The 27,449-nt window shown below is 35.6% G+C and overlaps 1 protein-coding gene and 1 long non-coding RNA gene across 15 annotated transcripts in view; one reads left to right on the top strand and one right to left on the bottom strand.

Moving 5' to 3' along the window:
• Window positions 1-13,144, top strand: part of LOC137642857 (ice nucleation protein-like) — a 13,545-nt gene extending 401 nt beyond the window's left edge. For 2 of the 10 annotated variants that reach the window (XM_068375724.1, XM_068375729.1), the window contains exons 2-4: window positions 6,890-6,960; window positions 8,204-8,317; window positions 9,452-10,989. In XM_068375724.1, coding sequence (XP_068231825.1) covers window positions 8,302-8,317; window positions 9,452-10,650 — 1,215 coding nt within the window. In that variant the 5' untranslated portion in view covers window positions 6,890-6,960; window positions 8,204-8,301 and the 3' untranslated portion in view covers window positions 10,651-10,989. Of the gene's footprint in view, window positions 1-2,070; window positions 2,132-6,889; window positions 7,140-8,203; window positions 8,318-9,451; window positions 10,990-11,656 lie in introns of those variants that run through there. The other 8 variants (XM_068375723.1, XM_068375727.1, XR_011044911.1 and 5 more) reach the window with 7 other exon arrangements.
• Window positions 13,145-14,321: 1,177 nt separating this feature from the next.
• LOC137642859 (uncharacterized) lies at window positions 14,322-25,999 on the bottom strand. 5 transcript variants are annotated; one of them, XR_011044914.1, is made up of 7 exons: window positions 25,933-25,999; window positions 20,167-20,264; window positions 19,603-19,698; window positions 16,736-17,225; window positions 16,197-16,295; window positions 15,330-15,446; window positions 14,322-14,846 (listed from the first exon to the last, which is right to left on the bottom strand). It is a non-coding gene; the product is annotated as an uncharacterized lncRNA (long non-coding RNA). The 5 variants fall into 5 exon arrangements; XR_011044912.1 differs by having other exon boundaries at window positions 25,838-25,951; XR_011044913.1 differs by having other exon boundaries at window positions 16,197-16,253; window positions 25,838-25,951.
• Window positions 26,000-27,449: the final 1,450 nt, after the last annotated feature.

Raw genomic sequence — 27,449 nt, 5'->3', positions numbered from 1 at the left:
GTCTTGTTGAGATTATTTGGAATCTTGTTGGTATATTCATTAGATTCAGCTTTTAACATATAATTTTTTACGGTTTCCTACTCCGGTGATTTGAATATTGTGGAAGCTTTATCAAAGTTGTAGAAGCTGTGTTGTAGTTAAGAAACTGCCAGTGATAAGTGCATGTGGTGGTGCAGCTAGTGTATTTTTTGCCTTTAGGGGGTGCTCTAAACGTTATATTAGCTGTGACAAAGTGCAAGTGATGTTATAGCCAGTGATTTTAGCCTTCTGGAAACCGTGTAGAGCTTCTCTGAGGAAAGAACTTACTGATTTAATCATTTCGGAAGCATTGTATATATAATTGGTATCCCACTGAAAATTTTTTTAGTGTATACACTAACTTCTTACCACCACATTGGTATACAGTATATAAAAAAAATTTCAAAAGGACTAACCTCAATGGCGTATTTAAAAGTAGTTTCTCAAAATAAGGAGCGAGTAATCATTAAACAAAGTTTTTAAATATATATGTAATAGCCAGTGACTTGCAAGGAATTGTCAATCGACTTTACCGTTTTGTAGATCAATATTCTTAAGTGTATATACAAGCACTGTATCCAAATTATTAGTATCTCCTCCACTTTAGGAAATCAAAGAAAATTTATATGAAGGTTTGTTTCATCTACGATAGTTGGCGCATTTTGTGAGTGTCACTTCCAATTAGAGTCCTTGTTTTTTTTTTTTTTTTTTTTTTTTTTTTTCATCGTATTGGCTAAAAACTTGAATTACATATTTTCCGAGCTTGACTCTGTTGAGGACACATTAGTTATTTTTTTTTTTAATGTGAGTTTTTCTTCAAAGTGCTGTGAAACTTTATCTGCTACTTGTAAGTGTTTGTCTACCTTTCAAAGATTATTTCTTATGAAATCGTCGAGTATATGAACAGAGAAAAAAAAACATTGTGAAAGGTGGGTAATCAAGTGGTTCTCTTAAAGGTATATTGTTATATTTACACAAAGCAGTTTTTAAATTAATTTGTTCAAATACTCCAATAGAAGGTATGGAAGCCTGATTTTCATCAGAATCGAAATTTGTTGGGTGAATTAATTAATAATGGACGTTAGTTTTCTTGACTCAATATTGGTAATTGGAAATCGGGTGATTAGTGTCTTATATTGTTTACTTTTCTAAATTTCAATCTGTTGAGATTATTTGAAATCTTGTTGGTATAGTTATTAAGTTCAGCTTTTAACAAATTATTTTTTTTACGGTTTCCTACTCCGGTGATTTGAACATTGTGGCAGCTTTATCAAAGTTGTAGAAGCTGTCTTGCAGGTAAACTGCCAGTGACAAGTGCATGTGGTGGTGCAGCTAGTGTATTTTTTGCCTTTTGGAGGTGCCCTAGACGTTATATTAGCTGTGACAAAGTGCAAGTGATGTTATTGCCAGTGATTTTAGCCTTCTGGAAACCTTGTAGAGCTTCTCTAAGGAAAGAACTTTTACTGATTTGATCATTTCGGAAGCATTGTATATATGATTGGTATCCCACTGAAAAATGTTTAGTGTATACAGAAACTTCTTATCACCACATTGGTATACAGTATATAATTTTTTTTCAAAATGAATAACCTCAAATAGCGTATTTGGAAGTAGTTTCTCAAAATAAGGAGCGAGTAATCATTAAAAGTTTTTAAATAAATATGCAATAGCCAGTGACTTGCAAGGAATTGTCAATCGACTTTACGGTTTTGTAGATTAATATTCTTGTGTATATGCAAGTACTGTATCCAAATCATTAGTATCCCCTCCACTTTAGGAAATCAAAAGAAAATTGATATGATGGTTTGTTTCATCCACGATAGATGGCGCATTTTATGAGGGTCACTTCCAGTTAGTTGAGTCCTTGTTTTGTTTTTTTTCTTTTTTTTTATAGTTTTGGCTAAAAACTTGTTATATATTTTCTGAGCTTGACTCTCTTGAGGACACGTTAGTTTTTTTTTTTGTGACTTTTTCTTCAAAGTGCTGTGAAACTTAATCTGCTGCTTGTAATTGTTTGTCTACCTTTTAAAGTTATTTCTTATGAAATCGTCGAGTATATGAACATAGATAAATAAGATTGGGAAAAGCGGGTAATCAAGTGGTTCTCTTAAAGGTATATTATATTTACACTGATTAATTTTTAAATTCATTTTTTTCAAATACTCCAATAGAAGGTATGGAGGCCTGATTTCCACCAGAATCGAGATTTGTTTGGTAAATTAATTAATAATGGACGTTAGTTTTCTTGACTCGATATTGGTAATTGGAATTCGGGTTATTAGTGTCTTATATTGTTTACTTTTCTAAATTTTAGTCGTGAGATTTTTTGGAATCTTATTGGTATATTTATTAAGTTCGGCTTTTAACAAATTATGGGTAGTTTGTAGCGCTATGGCCAAGCGCCCTAATTTGCTTATTATCGCTCAGACTGTTATCTTGTATGGAATAAAAACGTTTGGAAATGGTCTACGGATCTTAAATATGATGTGTAAGGGGGGGTCCGGGGGGGCGCAGCCCCCCTGGGTAAGGACACGGCTTTTAGCATAGGTTAGGTGGGTTTATTAAGTTAGCTTCTCCCGTTGTACTCGTAGGTAAGGAAACTGTTGTGTAAGGGGGTTGTCCGGGGGGTCGAACCCCCTGGGTAAGGTTACGGCTTTTAGCATAGGTTAGGTGGGTTTTTCAAGTTAGCTTCTCCCGCCAAAATCGTTTTTAGAACGACGGCCACAGTTCAGAATATTCCCGTTTTCTACGGGATCTGCCCGTCACCCTACAAAGGCTCCCAAATTATTTTTTTACGGTTTCCCTACTCCGGTGATTTGAACATTGTGGAAGCTTAATCAAAGTTGTAGAAGCTGTCTTGCAGGTAAACTGCCAATGACAAGTGCAAGTGGTGGTGCAGCTAGTGTATTTTAGCCTTTTGGGGGTACTTTAAACGTTGTAGAGGCTGCGACAAAGTACAAATGATGTTATTGCCAGTGATTTTAGCCTTCTGGAAACCTTGTAGAGCTTCTCTGAGGAAAGAAATGTTACTAATTTGATCATTTCGGAAGCATTGTATATATAATTGGGGTAAATGTGTAGGAGAGCTCCGCGGAAGATCTTGAAGAATTTAAACACCTACAATTCACTATTATATCATATAGAACGCTTATATAATAGTCAATATATGAGCAGCTTCTATTTAACGAAGATATTCGTGTGTATAGTTATGTTTCACTTGGATTTTTTCTAAGTGTTTGTTTTTGTTCACTGTGTGATGTCTAGGCTAAAATGAGCTGTTTCACCGCCTTACTGCGTATGGCAAACTAGTTCTCAATGCTATTCTAACCAATAACAGGTGTTTTCTTGACGTCACACTGTTTGAAAACCAATCATGGCGGTTTTTACAAATCTAGCCAATGCTGACACTTATTACTTCACTTATCCCTGCTATTTTTCCACCAGTTACCACAGTTTACGTGAAGTTCCGCGGAGGAATATTTTTGCACGTCTCGGATCTCCCTTCAAACTGAAAAGCTCATTTTGCCGTGAAGTATAGAGCAATTAGCAGGACCTTCATCCCGTTCCGACTGTGTCACTTGTGACAAATGCTTTATTTCTTATGGGGATTTTTGTGTACATTATTCAGGGAAAGTTGATTTGCTAATTGCATTTGCTCAACGTCATGGTTTGATTTTGGCAGAGAAAAAGTGCCCTAATTGTGAAAATGTGTGCCGTATAGATTACAACAAATTAGCATTCCGGTGTGATCGTAGTGTGGTTACTCGTGGGAAAAGGAAGAGGAGGTGCCATTTTTTCGTGTCTTGTTTCAAAGGTAAGTTAGCTATTGAGACTGATTTGAAGTTCGTGTTCCTTTTTTTGCAAAAGGCGTTTTCATTTGAATTTGTTTCGTTTGAACTGAAACTCAATGTGGCCTTAAGGGGGGGGGGTCGCAGGGGGGGCGGAGGCCCCCCCCCCCCGGTAGGCCTAGGTAGGGGTACAGGGTCCCATAGGCTAGGTTAGGTGGGTGTCTTAGGTTCGGTGGTGCCCTGAAAATTACTGTGGCCTTAAGGGGGGGTCGCAGGGGGGGGGCGAAGCCCCCCCCCCCCCCCCGGTAGGCCTAGGTAGGGGTACATGGCCCCCAAGGTAGGGTAGGTAGTTGTATTAGGTTCGGTAGTGCCCCGAAAAATCACTTTTCTCCTCCTCCCCCCACCCAAAAACCCCGCTTCCCTCTGGGGTCCCCCATAATTGTAGTAGTAGGTTTATGTTTACATTTTCTGTGTAAGAGTTAGGTGGTTGTAGGAGGATTATCTCACAGTTTCAAGGTAACCGTAGCTCTAATTTACTGTTTTCTTTCGTTTTCTACTTTTAGAAACTTTTAAATCGAGCGCGGAGCTCTCCTACACATTTACCATAATTGGTATCCCACTGAAAAAAATGTTTAGTGTGTACATTAACTTCTTATCACCACATTAGTATACATATAAATTTTTTTCAAAAGGAATAACCTCAAATAGCGTATTTGAAAGTAGTTTCTTAAAATAAGGAGCTAGTAATCATTAAACAAAATTTTTAAATATATATGTAATAGTCAGTGACTTGCAAGGAATTGTCAATCGACTTTACCGTTTTGTAGATTAATATTCTTAAGTGTATATGCAAGCACTGTTCTTGCTACTGAAACAGCCACTAATATGAATTGAGAACTTTCCAGTGTATACAATAAAGTAAGAGGTGGGACAGAATTTACTTACCAATCGAAATGTGTTTTGCAAGTCATTTTTTACTCGAATGTCGACTATTTTGGAAAGCTGGGAAAGAAAGATAGTTTGTGTACTAATTTTAACCTTAAGGCGAAATATAGTCATTTGCGGTCATTTATTTGTAAAATTTTATTTAAAGCAAACCTTACCAACTGGTATAAGGTTGATAGCCTTAAGCTGGGGCTATAATAAATAGTCCGCATTTACGGTGATTTATGGTTAATTTTATAATTAAGATACCCTTAACAAGTGGTATTAGTTTAATAGACTTAATCTTAGGCTAAAATGATAGTTCCCATTTATGGTTAACTGATTTCATGTATTTGATACCCTTAACAATTGGTATTGACAAGTTTGAAATCCTTAAGACTAATGTAGATATTCCGGATTTGCAGGTTTAAGTATAATAATTATCTAAAGTTGCCTTTAGTAAGATTTATTGAAATTCTTAAGCTAATTAGAAGTCGCCCAAGCCTTCATCGATGTAACTTCAGCGGAAGATTGTGTTCATGACTTAATTAGCATATTTGAAGCGGGCGTTTTTGTCGAGCGTTTTTATTTTTATTTCCATTTCCCATTGATAGTTGGTGTACTTGGTTTTCTTAAAACTTAAAACATATTTTTTTCCACCAAGGATTTCCCAGAGTAACCGCAATTTTCACCAGTGGTTTAGAGTCCAACAATTTGAAATTAAATAGAAAGCATTCTGGTAAAAATTGTATATTTTATCTTCGATCCAGGCTGCAAATAGAGAGAGATAGATATTTTATTGACCACAACATACAGCTCATGTTTACAATAATTATTTACTTCAAGTCCAGATAAAGCCAAAATACTACACTTGGCAATACAATACATTATATACACAAAGGTAAGAATAATAGGTTTTTAATGTATAAGACATAATTTTGTGAATACAAGGTAGTTTGATGGTAAATTTAGTGACTGCAACAGAAATTTAGATTAGAAGCTTCCTATATTTATGGTCACTCATTCTATTGCATTAATTTTCATAGAATTCTGTGTCATTAAAAATAATAAGACCGAAAGTAGGCCTTGTTATAGGGTTAAGCCCTGTCTATACGATCGAGCATGCCCGACGGGCAAACGGTGATACCAGATCACAATACACGTAGTTTGTAAGAATGAGGGTCAATGACGTCAGAAGCAGGAAAACCAGACAGGGACCTGGCATCATACAGTGTTGCCAGATCCCTGCCTTTAGTTTTCTCACTACTGACGTCATCAATCCTCATTTTCAATAACTATTGACCTGGTATCACTGTTTGCCCGTCGGGAATGCTCGATCGTGTGGACAGGGCTTTAGTTTAAGTACCACGTAGTTGGAAGGAGGTTGTTTTCGCCCGTTAGTGTGTTTTGTGAATAGCTTCCTGGCCACAATTTTGATCGTAGAGTAATGAAACTTGCAGGGAATAATTGATATGTAAATAAAAACTGCGACATTATTAAATTTGTAAGGTCAAGCAAAATCTCCAATTTACGTAAACAGCCATAAGTTTGGACATAATTTTATTTTTTGGATTAACATATTTTCCAGAATCTTTTCTGTAGTCTTATCGCTAGTATCCTTAATCTGTTTGCTAGTCTTCTGCTTAACATCTGTTTCAGCTTGTCATTAGTCTTGCTGTCCAACCTCAACATCAAATAAATTAGGTATAGCTGAAATATAATTATTATTGTAATAGTTAGTTACTTGCTAGGCTACAACCCTAGCTGGAAAAGCAGCATGCTATAAGCCCATGGGCTCCAAAAGTGAAAATAGCCTAGTGGGGAAAAGAAATAAGGAAAAATTAAAATTAAGAGTAACATTAAGTATCTCCTTCATAAACTATAAAATCATAACAAAACAAGAATAAGAAAAATAAGATAGAATAGTGTGCCCTTGTGTATCCTCAAGCAAGAAAACTCTAAACCAAAGACAGAGGAAGACTAATGTACAAAGGCTATGGCGCTACCCAAGACTAAAGAAAAATAGTTTGATTTAGGAGTCCCTCTCCTAGAAGAGCTGCTTAATTTAAATTTAATATAATAGTTTTCAAAACATATAGCTCATTTAGTTGATACTTTATGGATATTTTGATCCAATTAAACAATGTAAATTTTTTCAGATCGTGGATCAGTGGTTTCTACGTATGCCCAAGACTTCTTATGACCTGACGAAGTGCTGTCCAATGCCCCTGTAAGACCAAGGATTTCTGAAGTAGAATTTTCTTATGAAAATACGGAAGCTTTGAAATATGGAGGCTCTGATTTTGTGAAGGAAGACCGTTGCATTCAAACTATTTTGAGTCTGTAAACTAAACTGGCATTTTTTATAGCTTTTAATCTTACAGCATGAAAGATAAGCAGTTTTATAATGTTGGTAACTTAAATAATTATGCAATTATTTGCATGAATATCCAAAGCCTGTAATTTCTCACAAGGTTTGGAATTTGTAACTATTCTTGTGCGTTTTAAAAGTACCTTTAACACTTCAGTGAATTCTATGTAGATTTATAGGGCCAACCTGTTGAAGAATTAAAAAAAAAATAAAGGACAAAGTCATGAAAAATAGATATTTTTACCTATAGCATTTTAAAGTAGATTGGTGCTGGATTGGTGAAAGGAATAATCAGTATAGGTAGCATTAATACAGAGGTTACTGTATCATCTTTATTTCTAAACTGGTTACTTGTGATTAACTGCTTCTACAAAGTTAATAGAGGTTACTGTAGCATCTTTATTTCTAAACTGATTACTTGATAATCTAACTGCTTCTAGAAAGTTAGGTTATTGTAGAATCTTTATTTCTAAACTGGTTACTTTTATAATTAACTGCTTCTAGAAAGTTAATAGAGGTTACTGTAGCATCTTTATTTCTAGACTGGCAACTTGATAATTGTTTTTAGAAAGATAAGAAAAACAAACGTTATATTTGTGGTTTAGGGGAAATTAAAAAGTTTCAGGAATTAAGAGGCGGGAGTTTGAAACTGTTCATATATTATTTAGATTATTTAAATTAGACTTAAGTAAAATCCAAACATATGATCTTGCTAGAGACTGATAATTTTTCTTGGTGGCATACTGTAAAGTTCTTGATGGCATACTTAAGCTATAAGGTAAAAGATTCCGGCCATATCAACCTACCTTATGCACATAACCTTTAAGGTTGGATGGTTACCTGCACATAACCTTCAAGGTTGGATGGTTACTTAAGCTTATTATAAGGTAACAGATTCCGGCCATATCAACCTACCTTATGCACCAACCCTTTGTCCATTACGGTTGAATGTTAACTTAAGCTTATTCTATAAAATCCCTTGTATATGGTACTATCACCATGAAATAATTATTAAACAATTTGAATTTATTTCAAGGAAATTTCTATATAAAATGTGAGTATTGTAATTTACAATTTTACTCCCACTGATATATTTTTTCAGACCCAATGACTGCCATGGCTGCTAACCAGCTTCATGAACGTTCAAATGAGGAACCTTTGCAGACTTGATTTCTGACAACTATCGTCGTGAATGATCAAATGAGGGTCTTAAGAGGTAAATTGAATGAACTGTTCACTTTTATTTTACTTCGTCCAGTTTTATTCTACATTTTTAGTTTCCTTTAATGTTCACTTCAGTTTGTTTTTCGTTATTCACTTTTTGGTCTCCTAAATTATTGTTTACTTTTTTGGGTTCCCTAAATTGTTATTTATTTTTTTTGGTTTAATTATTGTTAGTTTATGGTTTCCTAATTGATTGTCCGCTGTTTTGGTTTCCTAATTTGTTGCTCCGTTTTGGTTTCCTAATCACTTTTTTAGTTTCCCAATCCCTTTTTTAGTTTCCTATTAGCTTTTTTGGGGTTCTTTCGTTTGACTACTTTATTTTTCTATTTTATTTTTTTTCACTAACCTAGTTTGTTCACATTTTTGGTCTCCTAACTGTTCACTTCCCTTTCCCTAGTTTATTGCACTCTTTTATTGTTCACTTTACTTTCCCTATTTTATTCACTTTTTGTGTCATTTATTCACTTTACTTACTCAAGCTTAATGTTCATTTTTTTTAGTTAACCAAGTTTATTGTTCACTTTTTCATTTCCATGTTTATCGTTCCCTTTTTTACTGATCAATAATGTTCAATTCTTTACTTACACCAGTTTGTTGTTCAAGTTTATCGTTCACTTTTTTCTTTTTGACCCAGTATGTTCAGTTCTTTACTTTCCCTAGTTTATTGTTCAATTTTTCTTTCCCAAGTTTTTCGTTCACTTTTTTTTTACTGAACCAATATGTTCAATTCTTTACTTTCGCTAATTTATAGTTCTGTTTTTATTATCAAGTTTCTTGGATAATTGCTGCATCCCCCCCCCTGTCATATAAAAGTAGCAGATAATTAAACTTTAAACTGAACTAATTAAACTTTAATCAGTTTAAACTTTAAACTGTTCAGTTCTAAAAAGTCATTTAAAAGGTACTTGGGTTAGTTTTTCATATGTCTCATGCTAGACAGAATAGCTATAATTAAACTTAAAACTAAATAAATAGGTTAAGTGTATTGCTTTAAAGCAATATTTTTTATACTTGATAGAAAACTACATTAACAGGTAAAAGGACTATGAACATACATAATAATACATAATAATTCTTGATGTTTAAATTTTATAATGTAAACCTAAAGTTAATTATTCTACTGCAGGTTCTTCGGAAAGTTCCAGAAGAGTGGCAACTACAAGGTCTGGAAGTTACAGTAGAGTGGCAACTACAAGGTCTGGAAGTTACAGTAGAGTGGCAACTACAAGGTCTGGAAGTTACAGTAGAGTGGCAACTACAAGGTCTGGAAGTTACAGTAGAGTGGCAACTACAAGGTCTGGAAGTTACAGTAGAGTGGCAACTACAAGGTCTGGAAGTTACAGTAGAGTGGCAACTACAAAGTCTACAAGTTACAGTAGAGTAGCAACTACAAGGTCTGGAAGTTACAGTAGTGTGGTAACTACAAAGTCTGGAAGTTACAGTAGAGTAGTAACTACAAGGTCTGGAAGTTACAGTAGCGTGGCAACTACAAGGTCTGGTAGTAACAGTAGCATGGCATTTACAAGGACTGGAAGTTACAGTAGCGTGGCAACTACAAAGACTGGAAGTTACAGTAGCGTGGCAACTACAAAGACTGGAAGTTACAGTAGCGTGGCAACTGCAAGGTCTGGAAGTTACGGAAGCGTGGCAACTGCAAGGTCTGGAAGTTACGGAAGCGTGGCAACTGCAAGATCTGGAAGTTACGGAAGCGTGGCAACTGCAAGGTCTGGAAGTTACGGGAACGTGGCAACTGCAAGGTCTGGAAGTTACGGAAGCGTGGCAACTGCAAGGTATGGAAGTTACGGGAGCGTGGCAACTACAAGTTCTGGAAGTTACGGGAGCGTGGCAACTACAAGGTCTGGAAGTTACGGGAGCGTGGCAACTACAAGGTCTGGAAGTTACGGGAGCGCGGCAACTACAAGGTATGGAAGTTACGTAAGCGCAGCAACTACAAGGTATGGAAGTTACGGAAGCGCAGCAACTACAAGGTATGGAAGTTACGGGAGCGCAGTAACTACAAGGTATGGAAGTTACGGAAGTGCAGCAACTACAGGGTATGGAAGTTACGGAAGTGCAGCAACTACAGGGTATGGAAGTTACGGAAGCGCAGCAACTACAGGGTATGGAAGTTACGGAAGCGCAGCAACTACAAGGTATGGAAGTTACAGAAGCGCAGCAACTACGTCTGGAAGTTACAGAAGCACGGCAACTACAAGGTCATCTAGTTACAGTAGCGTGGCAACTACAAGTGCGGGAAGTTACAGAAGCGCGGCAACTACAAGGTCTTTCAGCTACAAGGCAAAAAGTTACACATACAAGAGGTAGAGTCCAGAGTTACCTGACGGCTAGATCACATTTCCCTCTGTTGAAAGTTGCAGCAGAAACCAGGGATAGTTTAACTCCACACAGGCAAGAACTTAACCATGCAAGACCCCGAGGAAAATCTAGCCACCAATCAAACGGCCACATGGTGGTATTTCATCACGAAGCTATGCTACAGTGCAAAGGTTCAGAGGGAGGAGAGTAAACAGAAGGGAGAGCAGAAGCAGGAAGCATAGGATCCAGAATGAGCAACAAGAGTAGAGTATATTATGAGAAAGAATAAAGTAAGCAGAAACAGCAACATGTACTACTAAAGGAAATTGAATAAAACAGTCACAGATATATTTCATGTCTCTTAACTTTCCCTAGTTTACATCTTATTCTTTTGGTTCCCAATTTATTATTCACTTTACTTTCCCTAGTTTATTTACTTTTTGTGATTTATTGTTCACTTTCTCAAGCTTAATGTTCATTTCTTTTAGTTTACCAAGTTCATTGTTCAGTTTTCTCTCCCATGTTTATCGTTCCCTTATTTTACAGCTCAAGAATGTTCAATTCCTTACTTTCCCAAGTTTATTGTTCAATTTTTCTTGCTCAAGTTTATCTCGTTCACTTCTTTTACTGAACCATTTTTTGTTTTTGTTTTTTTATGCCCAACTTCCTTGGGTAACAGCTGCATGCCTCCTTTGTCATATAAAAGTAGCAGATAATTAAAATTTATACTGAGCTAATTAAATTCAAACTGTTCAGTTCTAAAAAGGCATTTAAAAGGTACTTGGAATAGTTTATTTCCATATAATGTCTCATGCTAGACAGAATAGCTATAATTAAACTGAGTTAAATCAGAATAAATAGGATAAGTGTTTTGCTTTGAAGCAATATTTTTTATACTTGATAGAAAACTACATTAACAGGTAAAAGGACTGTGAACATAAATAATAACACATAATAATTCTTGATGTTTAAAGTTTATAATGTAAACCTGAAGTTGTTAATCATTCAACTGCAGGTTCTAAGGAAAGTTCCAGCAGAGTGTCAACTACAAGGTCTGGAAGTTACAGTAGAGTGGCAACTACAAGGTCTGGAAGTTACAGTAGAGTGGCAACTACAAGGTCTGGAAGTTACAGTAGTGGCAACTACAAGGTCTGGAAGTTACAGTACAGTAGCAACTACAAGATCTGGAAGTTACAGTAGAGTGGCAACTACAAGGTCTGGAAGTTACAGTAGTGTGGTAACTACAAAGTCTGAAAGTTACAAGAGTGGTAACTATAAGGTCTGGAAGTTACAAGAGTGGTAACTACAAGGTCTGGAAGTTACAGTAGCATGGTAACTAAAAGGTCTGGAAGTTACAGTAGCATGGCATTTACAAGGACTGGAAGTTACAGTAACGTGGCAACTACAAGGACTGGAAGTTACAGTAACGTGGCAACTACAAGGTCTGGAAGTTATGGAACCGTGGCAACTACAAGGTCTGGAAGTTAAGGAAGCGTGGCCACTACAAGTTACGGAACCGTGGCCCCTACAAGGTCTGGAAGTTAGGGAAGCGTGGCCACTGCAAGGTCTGGAAGTTACGGAAGCGTGGCCACTGCAGGTTATGGAAGTTACGGAAGCGTGGCAACTGCAAGGTCTGGAAGTTACGGAAGCGTGGCAACTGCAGGTTATGGAAGTTACGGAAGCGTGGCAACTGCAGGTTATGGAAGTTACGGAAGCGTGGCAACTGCAGGGTATGGAAGCTACGGTAGCGGGGCAACTGCAGGGTATGTAAGTTACGGAAGCGGGGCAACTACAAGGTCTGGAAGTTACGGAAGCGTGGCAACTACATGGTCTGGAAGTTACGGAAGCGTGGCAACTAAAAGGTATGGAAGTTACAAAAGTGCGGCAACTACAAGGTCATCTAGTTACAGTAGCGTGGCAACTACAAGTGCGGGAAGTTACAGAAGCGCGGCAACTACAAGGTCGTGTAGTTACAGCAGCGTGGCAACTACAAGTGCGGGAAGTTACAGAAGTTACAGAAGCGCGGCAACTACAAGGTCGCCTAGTTACAGTAGCATGGCAACTACAAGTGCGGGAAGTTACAGAAGTTACAGAAGCGCGGCAACTACAAGATCTGTCAGCTACAAGGCAACAAGTTATACATATAAGAGGTAGAGTCCAGAGTTACCTGATGGCTAGTTCACATTTCCCTGAGGTGAAAGTTGCAGCAGAAACCAGGGAATGAGGGATAGTTTAACTCCGCACAGGCAAGAACTTAACCATGCAAGACCCCGAGGAAAATCTAGCCTCCAATCAAACGGCCACATGGTGGTATTTCATCACGAAGCTATGCTACAGTGCAAAGGTTCAGAGGGAGGAGAGTAAACAGAAGGGAGAGCAGAAGCAGGACGCAGAGGATCCAGAATGAGCAACAAGAGTAGAGTATATTTTGAGAAAGAATAAAGAAAGCAGAAATAGCAACATGTACTATTAAAGGAAGGAAATTGAATAAAAAATTCAGATATATTTCATGTCGCTTAACTTTCCTTAGTTTATTGCTTACTCTTTTGGTTCCCCAATTATTATTAACTTTACTTTCCCTAGTTTATTTACTTTTTGTGATTTATTGTTCACTTTCCTTCTCAAGCTTAATGTTCTTTTTTTTAGTTAAAGTTCATTATTGTTCAAGTTTTCTCTCCCATGATTATCGTTCCCTTATTTTACTGATCAAGAATGTTCAATTCCTTACTTTCCCAAGTTTATTGTTCAATTCTTCTTGCCCAGGTTTATCTCGTTTACTTTTTTTTACTGAAATATTATGTTCACTTCTTTACTTTCACCATTTTTTTTATGCCCAAGTTCCTTGGATAACAGTTGCTTGCCTCCCCTTGTCATATAAAAGTAGCAGATAATTAAACTAATTTAAACTAAGGTACTTGGAATAGTTTATTTCCATATAATGTCTCATGCCAGACAGATTAGCTACAATTAAACTTAAAACTAAATAAATAGGTTAGGTGTTTTGCATTAATGCAATATTTCTTATACTTGATAGAAACTGCATTAACAGGTAAAAGGAGTGAACATACATAAAATACATAATTCTTGATGTGTAAAGTTTGTAAAGTAAACCTAATTTTTGTTAATTATTCTACTGCAGGTTCTTCAGAGTTCCAGAAGAGTGGCAACTACAAGGTCTGGAAGTTACAGTAGAGTGGCAACTACAAGGTCTGGAAGTTACGGTAGCGTGGCAACTATAAGGTCTGGTGGAAGTTACGGTAGCGTTGCAACTACAAGGTCTAGAAGTTACGGTAGCGTGGCGAATACAAGCTTGGGAAGTTACAGTAGCGTGGCTAGAGTCCAGTTTCTGACGGCGAGGGTTGCAGCAAAAGAAAGGGAATGGGAGGGATAGTTACATTCTACACAGCTAAATTCAGGCAAGAATTAGCTATGCAAGACCGAGGAAAATCTAGTTCTGTGGCGGTATTTATCACGAAGCTATGCTACTGTGAAAAAGGTTCTGAGGGAGGAGAGTAAACAGAAGGGAGAGCAGAGCAACCAGGAAGCAAAGGATACAGAAGGAGCATAAAGAGTTTATTCTTTTAAAGAAAGCAAAAACAGCAGCAACATGTACTGCAAAAGAATAAAGAAGGCAACATGTACTGCAAAAGAATAAAGAAGGCAACATGTACTGTTAAATTTAATTTAAATTAAAACATTTAAGCACAAATCGAGCTCGTATTATGTAATAAATTAAGAACTGGAAAAGTAGTGTAGATATATGTATTAACTGCCAACGTAATTAAGAAATAAATCATTTTTTCCTCAATAGGTTCAATGATATTTTCTTTTTTCCAAGTAAGTTTATTTCAAATCTAGTTATTCAATACAGGAATTATCTTTATGGTCTTTGTTCTTTAACCCTGGTATTAGTTCTTCAACCCTTAATCCTCTCTTGTCAGTGATGAAATATTCTTAAGTGATGGTGACATTTAGGATCAACAACTTGAGATCTTTTTAGCTAAAATGCCTTAAATTGAAGCATCGATCAAAAATGTTTTTCAGTGACGAATTTTCTTGAATACTGGAGAAAATATTCACCCGATCAAATGTTTTTCAGTGACGAATTTTCTTGAATACTGGAGAAAACATTCACCCATGCAAATGTAACTTGATATTCCGGCAAATGATCATAAGTTCGTCATCAACCATTCCAGCAGCTTCATCTGAAAAGAATTTTTTTTAAACAAAGAAAATTCGGATATTATATAACACTTTTTAACTATCATTTCAAAACAAGAATATTCAACTAAACAAGAATAATCAACTAATTTAGATCTACATATAATCAACTAATTTAGATCTACATAAAGAACATAGCAGAACTGTCATTTATTTTAAAAGAAATAATTTTCAAAAAATAGACAAATGTTGAATTTAAGTACAGAGATATGTTTTGAAAACTGTTTTAAGAAATCTCCTTTTTAAGAATCTATTCTTTCCTTCAAAAAAAAAAAAAAAACTGGCATACAAATAAAATCTACATGGAAGTACTTTACTTAATCTTTGTAAATAAAAGGGAGTCTCTTTTACACTGGCTAAAAAAGATCTGATTACAGAATGATCTTATATACAATCGTGTTTGTTCAAATGCTTTTGCTCTATATTCACGTATCAATGATTATATATAAATAGATAAAATTGCTTACCATTAAATTTCTCACTTTCCTCTACGTCAAGTAATTCTACTTGTTGCGTCCTCGTCGCAAAGTTTTACAAATCCAATTTCTTCAACCGAGTCCTCAGTTCATGCAAGAACTTAAATCCTGGAAAAATAAATATAATTTAAATATTTCTTAGAGTCCTCAGATCATGCAAAAAGTTATATCCTGGAAAATAAAAAACAATTTAGATATTAGTCCTCAGGTCATGCAAGAACTTTTTCCTGGAAGAATTAATACAATTTAGGTGATGTAAAGGTATTGTTTATAAAAGGCTCACAAAGTGGCCCGTAAATCTTTACTAGGGTAGTTAAAAATAATTCAAGCTTTGTCTTAAGATGAAGATACCAAAATCTGTACTGCTGCTCAAGTCTGTATGGCACACTAATTTTTAGTAATACCCACTTATTTTACAAATCACCGACTAGCTTTAAATCATTAAATATTTTAATTGTTATAACTTGATTTATATAATTTGTGATGAGAAAACCCTGGAGTTGTACTATTAAGTTGCGAGCTTGCACAGCAAAATCTCAGAATTAACCGAGGTAAAATAGAAAGGTATAGAAACATGAAAAAATCTAAAGCTAATAATGCCTACAGTGGACCCCGTGGGGTTTTGACAGAACTAACAACCCCTTCCCCAACACAATAAAGAAGAACTCTCTAATCAATGCTTCACTATATAGCAGTATATCATTCAAGATGGGCAGTATATAAAATCTTTAAATGGAACGTATATATTTTAGTAAAATATTTAAATCATATGTTACTGATCCTATGAATGTGGATGAATATAGGTATCAAAATACTTTGTCATGATTAGATACCCCTTAAGACCCACTAAAATCTAACCAGAATATAGATTATATCTTCATCCATTGCTTAAGAGGTTCGTCATTCAGTAGTGGTCTGCAACGGAGAAAAATTCTGTAGCTCTAGAATTCTGCACAGCTAGATGGAATAAAAATAAACATTATTAAGACAAATGATGAGAACAGAATATGCAATAGGCGATGAGATATAGAGAAAAGAATAATGAGGGAGAATCATTTGAGTATTCAGGAACTATGATTTCTATACAAGAACTTTATAATTTGAGTTAATGAAAGATTGAAAATCAAATCAGATAATAGATGTTAAAATTTGGGAATCAAATCACCCGAAGTTGCACATAAAAATCAGGCTATATATCAGTTTAGTGATATCTTGTATGGACAAGAGTCGTGGTATGACAATGAAACTATATCGAACATATTTTAGATTTGAGAAAGTCCTCAGAATAATATTGGAAGTTACAATGTCAGGACATGATAGCTTTAAATGTTTTAAGTATAAAGCATAGAAAAATAAACTGTATGCATGACAAAATTGTCAAATACATATTTGCTTACAAGTTACAAGCTACTGCCTTTTCCCTAGTTGTGAGCAGTCACAGACCACATGCTATCGTCACAAGTGACAAGCAACTGCCATTTTTCAAGTTGGGGGCAGCCTCAGAGCAGATGCTATCGTCACAAGGGACAAGCTACTGCCATTTCTTAAGTTGGGAGCAGCCTCAGAGCAGATGCTATCGTCACAAGGGACAAGCTACTGCCATTTCTTAAGTTGGGAGCAGCCTCAGAGCAGATGCTATCGTCACAAGGGACAAGCTACTGCCATTTCTTAAGTTGGGAGCAGCCTCAAACCAGATGCTACCGTCACAAGGGACAAGCTGCTGCCATTTCTCAAGTTGTGCACAGCTTCAGACCAGACGTTATCGTCACACGCAACAAGCTACTACCCTTTCTCCAAGTTTGGAACATCCTCAGACCAGTTGCTATCGTAAAATTTCTTGTTTATTAGTTTAGCAACCAAACTTACACAGCCAGATTAACGACATATCTAAAAATAGAAAAAAAACAATAGTAAACCCTCGATATATGCTCAAATTATAATTATATCAGTATTAACAGCACAAGCATTTATTAAGGAAATATAAAATTAGAGACCCATAGAGTTAGAGACCCCTAGAGTTAGAGACCCATAGAGTTAGAGACCCATAGAGTTAGAGACCCGAGAGTTAGAGACCCGAGAGTTAGAGACCCGAGAGTTAGAGACCCGAGAGTTAGAGATCCAGAGAATTGTAATTTACCATAGTTGACGTTTTTAGATTTTGATAACATTTAGAATTTTTAGAATGTTGCTATAATGCAAGGAGAAACCTTCATGACCAAGATATGAAAACTAAGTTCAATTTTCATTCATAAGGGCAGTAAGGCTACCTATGGCAACTATATAGTTTTCATTTTTCCCAAAATTTATTAAATATATTAAAAAAGGTCATCATAAACTGAAAATACTCAAAAGATACTACAGGTAGCCTAGCTAAACCACGACAAACTAAAATAATCTGCTCAAGAAAGCACAACCTAGTATTGTGGAAAGATTCAAACCTAAATATCTTTACAAAATGGGATTGAATAAATAATTAAGTCAACAAATATATCTGGTATTTCTTTTAGCATAATTGATTCAGATTTAATTAAATCCATACTCATTCATGTCCTTACATGAATATTATACCTTACATATTCCAAGTTAAATAAGATTTACACATTGTAGATAGAAGCATTAATTTATTAATGTGTACTAGAGATTCATTCTGCTCATCTAGCTAGAAGCACTAAATAACTGCACTAGATATATTTTCTAAGTTAAATCAAGGCTAGCTCATTGCAGTATTAAACTAGTTTTAACTTTCTATGACAACTGTTTATCATTTGAAGTATTAGATTTAGACAAAATCTTTGGGCTATATAACATTTTACACCATTAAATTTAAAAGTCACTTAATAACCTGCTGTGATTAAATTTAGTGGACTAAATCTTCGAAAGGGGACCAAGCTAACATGAAACTATACAATTTATCATAATTTAACAAAGTAAAATACTAATTAGTTATGAATTTTCAGTCTAGTTTGATCACGGGAACCAAAAACTCAATAGTACTCAAATATGCCAACTAAAAATCTTTGCCAAATGGGTTAAATCTGTAACAGTAAATTTATATCTGGTACATATTTATGCTCTTAGCATAACATTTCATTAAATCCGTACCCATAGATTGACAAATATTGTACCTTACATATGCCAAGGTGAAAATTTTATATAAAGTTATTCACTGCATTGCCTCATTAACATTATTTATTCTGCAGAAAACTGTAAATCCACAATTTGTTTGCCATTTACATTATATATTTGTATTCACCGATGACGGACAATATTGTGCCTTACATACTGTATGCCAAGCTGAGCATTCTTTACCAAATCATTCATTGTATTGCTTGCTCGTTAAAGTTCTTATTTATTCCCTAAAATAACTGCAAAACCAGAATTTTGGTTTGCTATTTGAACTCCATTCTTTAAATTTATTTAAAGTTAGCTAATTTAGTTTACCCGTAGATAGGTGGAATATTTTTCTACATCATGCATAAAGTGATCTTCGTTGTGGAGTAGCAGTTACTGAATTATATCTGGGGGTAAATAGTACTCTAAAGACAGCCATCAACTATCTTGAAAGTTATTTAAGCGTTCAATGTCACTTCAAGAAAAAATTTTCAAGTAAAGAAACAGTTTAGCGCTCCCTCTAGTTCATTTCATGAACTTTAGCAATAGCAAAGATATATGGCAGCTTTACATTCCACATGAACATTATTTTAAAGGAATAAAACACTTTTTTCACTGCTCTTGTTTTCAGTTTAAGATTTGTTCATCAATAGATCCGAATTTTACTTTAAAAGTGTCATGTTTTACTTGGTTTCATCAGACGCTTACCAGACCGTCTGCCAGGCAAGCCCAACCCTTGGCACAGCAGTGCCTTCCCTAGTAAACAACCTGAACGCACAGTCCAGGGGTGGGATTGATCTGCCACCATGCGAACGCTAGGAGAACACCTTACCACTGTGCTATACGTGGCTTTTCTTTGGTTAAGATAAACCACAAATAGGAAAAACTTGAAGTTATTTTACTTCACAAGAATTGCGATATCGAGGCGCTATTTTCCTTGTTGGAGTCCCTTGGCTTGTAGCATTATGCTTATCCAAATAGGGTTGTAGCTTAGCAAGTGATAATGATAACAATTACTTGGATGGAAGTACAGTTGCTCTAAGAACACCTTGAAAAGTTAGATTTAATACGTGCACATAACATTAGGGTTAAAGTCAAACATTAGTAACTTAGAAGTTTACTAAACCAGAGATTATTCCCGAGTTTCAATTACCTTTAAAAGGAAGTTCTTGGAAAACTTTTTGAAAAACTACCAAGAGCCAATTCATACTTCGGATGATAACAGCATCTATTAACAGCTTCCAAAATTCTGAAAATAAAAACAGTACTATAATCACATTGTTTTGGAATATATTTAATTTTTAAGCCTACATAGTAATATCAGTTGCAAGTTAGTTAACTGACCATCAAGATATGGCTTCATTCAAGTGCACAATGATGTCTACAATATTTACAATATGTGCATATATGATATATGAATGTCGGTCAATTTATTGCAGATCTTATCTAGGGTAAACATCTAAAATGAATTTGCAAGAGTAAGTATTGGAGAAGCCTTAAATCCTATTACCTTCGTGCTTTAGAACTTGAGACAAGTTCTTACTTTCCATTCCTTTCAATAATAGTTCAAAGTTCCAAAAAATGATACCCTACACCTGATTGGTATATTTAGCATTATGATCAAGGTTATATAGTTAATTATATTGAGGAATACAGTCCTGATATGACTTATTCCCAACAAGGAAAGTATTAAGTATGTACTCCCAAAAATCTTTACCTAAATTAGTCCATTTGTACTCAAAGTTCATAGCTTCAAAGTCCAAACATCGTAGACTGTCTAATGATATTTCGAACGGCAGCTCCACCTCCAGTCACCTGCAAATATGCATAAATTGTTATTACTGCCTTAAAACCCACTGTCCAGTTAGCACTTCATATATATCGAAGTAAATCTCTAAAGTCCAGAGATGGTACAAACAAAACTTTAGCTTTGCCTGTAGCAAACTGGTTAATTAAACATTTATAAAAATTATTAGTATGTAAATTATTTTCCAGCCAGAGCGAGGCTCATGACTCAAACAATATGACATATCAATTTAAAAAACTCAAAATTATGCATTTCTCCACAAGCTTTAGATATGCATTTAAATTTTTTTTGCCCTAGCAGCCGTAACCAGTTTGACATTTAAATTATACAACATTAATACTTCTAAGTCAGCAGCACTTCACAAAGAAAAACCCATAGTAAAAGAACCGACATTACAGTTACACAATCCTAAATTGATGTAGTCTTGAATAAGCTGTGAATCCAAAAAATATTTTATCACTGCTAAGTATCCTAAAATAACAGCACAATAGGAAACAAGATACAAAGCAAATTACTTCATGGAATTCTAAAAATAAAATATGAAGCACTTGCACAATTTGATTTTAAACTTCAGATAATACAGGCGTGACTAATTTCTAGAAATAAACTTGCCACATTGCCTTGGATATTAGGAATATTTGGGTCAGAAGTCCCAGCACTATACCCTTTTAAAACTCCTTCAGAGCCAACTATTAGATTTGAGGAAAATCTGTTAGCAGGGTGGAAGAAAGGAAATGGCAAAAGGTACACTAAGGGACCAGAACATCTAGACGGGTACAGCGGGGCACTAAAGCGTTTCAACGGGTACAGCGGGGGACTAAAGCGTTTCAACGGGTACAGCGGGGGACTAAAGCGTTTCCACGGGTACAGCGGGGGACTAAAGCGTTTCAACGGGTACAGCGGGGGACTAAAGCGTTTCAACGGGTACAGCGGGGGACTAAAGCGTTTCAACGGGTACAGCGGGGGACTAAAGCGTTTCAACGGGTACAGCGGGGGACTAAAGCGTTTCAACGGGTACAGCGTGGGACTAAAGCGTTTCAACGGGTACAGCGTGGGACTAAAGCGTTTCAACAGGTACAGCGGGGGACTAAAGCGTTTCAACGGGTACAGCGGGGGACTAAAACGTTTCAACGGGTACAGCGGGGGACTAAAACGTTTCAACGGGTACAGCGTGGGACTAAAACGTTTCAACGGGTACAGCGTGGGACTCGTTTCAACGGGTACAGCGGGGAACTAAATAGTTTCTACGGGTACAGCGGGGAACTAAAACGTTTCAATGGGTACAGCGGGGAACTAAAACGTTTCAACGGGTACAGCGGGGAACTAAAACGTTCCAACGGGTACAGCGGGGAACTAAAACGTTCCAACGGGTACAGCGGGGAACTAAAACGTTTCAACGGGTACAGCGGGGAACTAAAACTTTTCAACGGGTACAGCGGGGAACTAAAACTTTTCAACGGGTACAGCGGGGAACTAAAACTTTTCAACGGGTACAGCGGGGAACTAAAACGTTTCAACCGCTACAGCGGGGAACTAAAACGTTTCAACCGCTACAGCGGGGAACTAAATCGGTTCAACAGGTACAGCGGGGAACTAAAACTTTTCAACGGGTACAGCGGGGAACTAAAACGTTTCAACGGGTACAGCGGGGAACTAAATAGTTTCCACGGGTACGGAAGGGAACTAAAACATTTCAACGGGTACAGCGGGGAACTAAAACGTTTCAACGGGTACAGTAGGGAACTAAAATGTTTTAACGGTTACAGTAGGGAACTAAAATGTTTTAACGGTTACAGTAGGGAACTAAAATGTTTTAACAGTTACAGTAGGGAACTAAAATGTTTTAACGGTTACAGTAGGGAACTAAAACGTTTTAACGGTTACAGTAGGAAACTAAAACATTTTAATGGTTACAGTAGGGAACTAAAACGCTCTAACAGTTACAACAGGGAACAAACGTTTTAACGGTTAGAGTAGGGAACTAAAATGTTTTAACGGTTACAGTACGGATCTAAAACGCTCTAACAGTTAAATCAGGGAACTAAAACGTTTTAACGGTTACATTAGGGAACTAATAAGTTTTAACGCTTTACAGTACGGATCTAAAACGCTCTAACAATTACAGCATGGAACAAACGTTTTATCGGTTACAGTAGGGAACTGAAACATTTTAACGGTTACAGTACGGATCTAAAACGCTCTAACAGTTACATCAGGGAACAAACGTTTCAACGGCTACAGCAGGGAACTAAAATCTTTTACCGGTTACAGTAAGGAACTAAATAATTTTAACAGTTACAGTTGGGAACCAAAACTTTTCAACGGTTGCAGGAGGGATCCAAAACGTTTTAACAGTTGCAGTAGGGAACTAAAACGTTTTAACGGTTGCCGTAGGGAACTAAAACATTTTAACGGTTGCAGTAAGGAATTAAAAAAGTTTCAACGGGTACAGCGGGGAAATAAAACGTTTCAACGGGTACAGCGGGGAACTATGGTATTTTCATTATAAAATAAATTTTTGAACATACTTACCTGGTAGTTATATATACTGTATAGCTGACGTCAGGGATGTAAGCTATATATATAACTACCGGGTAAGTCTTATGTTTAAAAAAAAAGTTTCAACAGGTAAAGCGGGGAACTAAAACGTTTCAACGGGTACGGCGGGGAACTAAAACGTTCCAACGGGTACGGCGGGGAACTAAAACGTTCCAACGGGTACGGCGGGGAACTAAAACGTTCCAACGGGTACGGCGGGGAACTAAAACGTTCCAACGGGTACGGCGGGGAACTAAAACGTTCCAACGGGTACGGCGGGGAACTAAAAAGTTTCAACGGGCACGGCGGGGAACTAAAACGTTTGAATGGGTACGGCGGGGAACTAAAAAGTTTCAACGGGTACAGCGGGGAACTAAAAAGTTTCAACGGGCATAGCGATGAACTGAAAAGTTTCAACGGGTACAGCGAGGAACTAAAAAGTTTCAATGGGTACAGCGGTGAACTAAAAAGTTTCAATGGGTACAGCAGGGAAATAAAATTTTCAACGGGTACAGCGGGGAACTAAAAAGTTTCAACGGGTACAGCGGGGAACTAAAGTTTCAACGGGTAAAGCGGGAAACTTAAAAGTTTCAACGGGTACAGCGGGGAACTAAAACGTTTCAACGGGTACAGCAGGGAACTAAAACGTTTCAACGGGTACAGAAGGGAACTAAATGTTTCAACGGGTACAGAAGGGAACTAAATGTTTCAACGGGCACAGCGGGGAACTTAAAAATTTCAACGGTACAGCAGGGAAGTTAAAAGTTTCAACGGTACAGCAGGGAATTAAAACGTTTCAACGGGTACAGCAGGGAACTAAAACTTTTTCAACTGATATAGCAGGGAACTAAAATGTTTAGACGGGTACAGCAGGGAACTTAAACATTTCAACTGGTACAGTAGGGAACTAAAACGTTTCAACGGGTACATCAGGGTAATAGAACGTTTCAACGGGTACAGGAGGGGACTAAACGTCCCAGGGAACCAAAAGTTTCATCGGGTACAGTAGGGAACTAAAATGTTTCAACGGGTACAGCAGAGATTTATAACGTTTCAACGGGTACAGCAGGGAACTATAACGTTTCAATGGGTACAGCAGGGAACTATAACGTTTCAATGGGTACAGCAGGGAACTATAACGTTTCAATAGGTACAGCAGGGAACTATAACGTTTTAACAGTTACGGCAGGAAACAAAAAAGTTTTAATGGTTACTGCAGGAAAATAATACGTTTTAACGGTTACAGTAGGGAACTAGAACTTTTTAACGGTTACAGTAGGGAACTAAAACGTTTTAACGGTTACAGTAGGGAACTAAAACGTTTTAACGGTTACAGTAGGGAACTAAAACGTTTTAACGGTTACAGTAGGGAACTAAAATGTTTTAACGGTTACAGTAGGGAACTAAAACGTTTAACGGTAACAGTAGGGAACTAAAACGTTTAACGGTAACAGTAGGGAACTAAAACGTTTAACGGTAACAGTAGGGAACTAAAACATTTTAACGGTTACAGTAGGGAACTAAAACGTTTTAACGGTTACAGTAGGGAACTGAAACGTGTTAACGGTTACAGTAGGGAACTGAAACGTGTTAACGGTTACAGTAGGGAACTAAAACGTTTTAACGGTTACAGTAGGGAACTAAAACGTTTTAACGGTTACAGTAGGGAACTAAAACGTTTTAACGGTTAAAGTAGGGAACTAAAACGTTTTAACGGTTACAGCAGGGAACTAAAACATTTTAACGGTTACAGCAGGGAACTAAAACATTTTAACGGTTACAGCAGGGAACTAAAACGTTTTATCGGTTACAATAGGGAACTAAAACGTTTTAACGCTTACAGTAGGGAACTAAAACGTTTTAACGGTTACAGTAAGGAACTAAAACGTTTTAACCGTTACAGTAAGGAACTAAAACGTTTTAACCGTTACAGGTGGGAACTAAAACGTTTTAATGGTTACGGCAGGAAACAAAAGTTTTAACTGTTCAGCAGGTAAACGTTTTAACGGTAACAGTAGGGAACTCAAACGTTCATGCAGTTAGGAATTGAAATGACACACCAACGACCTTCAAGTAATCTCTAGGGGAATCCCTAAGAAATCCTTAAAGTAGTTCCTAAAGTGCATTGCCTAAGGTGCACTGACGCCACAATATTTAAAAGCTCTGACATACCAGGCTGCACGATCAACAATGTGAGGCTAGTGGGAATTTAACACTGCTTAAAAAGAATTTTATAATTGTACTAGGGAAAATAGATAAAATACAAGGTTAATTTGCAGCATTCGTGGGAAAAACTTAATGTGAAAATTATAAGACATTAGGATAGACCATGAACTACCTTACCCTTTTTCTTTTTTCAGACTTTATATTGAAACGCTAGTGCTCATTAAATTTACAAAAGCATAAAGAATAATGTGGATTAAACCAAACATTACTACCACAAGTTTTGTTTACCATCTTGGCAAATACATCTTACAATTTGTTTACATCAATCCAATCCAGTGAGATAACGAAAAATCATTGTTTTTATTAAGCTTACACATTTTCAGGCAACCTTATAACGTAAGCTTCGTACTTTGGTAAAATCCCAGTCTCAATAATAGAGTGGAGAGAATACACTGATGTCAAATGTTATTGCATATCCATTTCTATGTCTAATGTTATTACTACAGTTTTAACTTACATGAATATTTTCCAAATATTTCGTAGTTTGCTATAATCTACCATTAGCGATATATTCATTCAGTAAAAATAAGAAAACTGTAGTTAGAAAAGCGTAAATGAGATGAAGATAAGAGTGTTTATACATGTCATGAATGAAGATATTTATCAAATCATAAAACATTAAGTTCTTTTTACCTTGGTACGTTTTCAACATTACTGCCAAGATTAAAACTTATAACTAATTAAAGTTTGGCATTTTTATCTCAGATAAACTACAAACACTAAACAAGAACACTTACATTGTAAAATTATACACTCTTATTATATAAAGAATATATGCACAGTTTATCCACTATCACCAAAATCCACCTCAAAATACCTTAGAATATTAAATCCAGATTTATCCCTCTTCTAAACTATACGATTAAAATCTCCACATTTTGCGAGTGGGAAAATATGAATTAAACGACTCACCGATAAAACACAACTGGAGAAATAGCTAGACCTTTAGTTAACAGCTTCCCATCTAAGCACTCTTCGTAGAATCGTGAAAACTAAGGATCTGCATTTATGGTGTCATTCAATTTCAGTTAGGTTCTCTGACATATCCATGAATTCAGTTGGTTTTACTAACTTTTCCTGCAAAAGATGGCGCTGACGTATTCATGTACAAAGATAATTTATATTTTATTCTTTATTGATGGAAAATAATCAAATATATTATTCTACAAAAAAAAAAAAAATAGTTTATTAAACAGATAAAATGAGCATTATTTTAGTAAACTTATGATCGGTCATGAAATTACAAGTGTGAGAAAGGGTGAAAATAAAATTAATATTTTTCATTTCCAAATTTCCATCGAAAAAAGTTAATATTTCATCTCGATTCGTTAACTATCATAGTCTTTACTTCAACCATTACTCAGTGGAACGCCAAACAAAATGTAGATTTAAAGATTATATGTAAAAATAGCTTGCAAGATTCTATATTCATTATTATTATTATTATTATTATTATTATTATTAGCTAAGCTACAACCTTAGTTGGAAAAGCAGCATGCTATAAGCCCACGAGCTCTAACAGGGAAAAATAGCCCAGTGAGGAAAGGATATAAGGAAACATCTAGAACAGTGTGCCAGAGTGTACCCTCGAGCAAGAAAACATTAACACAAAACAGTGCAAGACCATGATACAGAGGCTTGTGGCACTACCGCAGACTTAGACAACAATTGTTTGATTTTGGAGTGTCATCCTAGAAGAGTTGTTTACTGATCTATGTAAGATATCTAGAAATTGGATTGTGTAAACAATTTTGAAAGAGTTATTTATTGGAATGTAAACTCTCGTAAATTTTTCAGCTTCAAAGCTAGCTGTATTATCCTATTGTAAGGTAGATTACAATAGTGTCTATGAAAATGTAATTTTCTTAGGGCATAGAGTATTAATTTCAAATGTAATATCAAAACACTGCATTTCATAGACAGAATGAACATCATGATTATGTAAAAATTTCCATGTCGAAACATAAAGGCATTTTTATCCTGCATATAGGAAGATTTTGAAAGCAAATGAATAAAATAGAAGATAAAAATAGATTATAAGTGGTCTACATTCAGAACTCAGATAGGACGTAACAGAATAAACGATTATATATATATATATATATATATATATATATATATATATATATATATATACATATATATGTATATGTATATATATATATATATATACATATATATATATATATATATATATATATATATATATATATATGTATGTATATATATATATATATATATATATATATATACATATATATGTATATATATATATATATATATATATATATATATATATATATATATATATATATATATATATATATATATATATATATATATATATATATATATATATATATATATATATATATATATATACATATATATATATATATATATATATATATATATATATATATATATAT

Source organism: Palaemon carinicauda, chromosome 6 (assembly GCF_036898095.1).
Source record: "Palaemon carinicauda isolate YSFRI2023 chromosome 6, ASM3689809v2, whole genome shotgun sequence".
In the NCBI taxonomy this organism is placed as follows: Eukaryota; Metazoa; Arthropoda; class Malacostraca; order Decapoda; family Palaemonidae; genus Palaemon; species Palaemon carinicauda.
The sequence above is the reverse complement of the archived record's forward strand: the minus strand, read 5'-3'. Positions and strand labels throughout refer to the sequence as shown.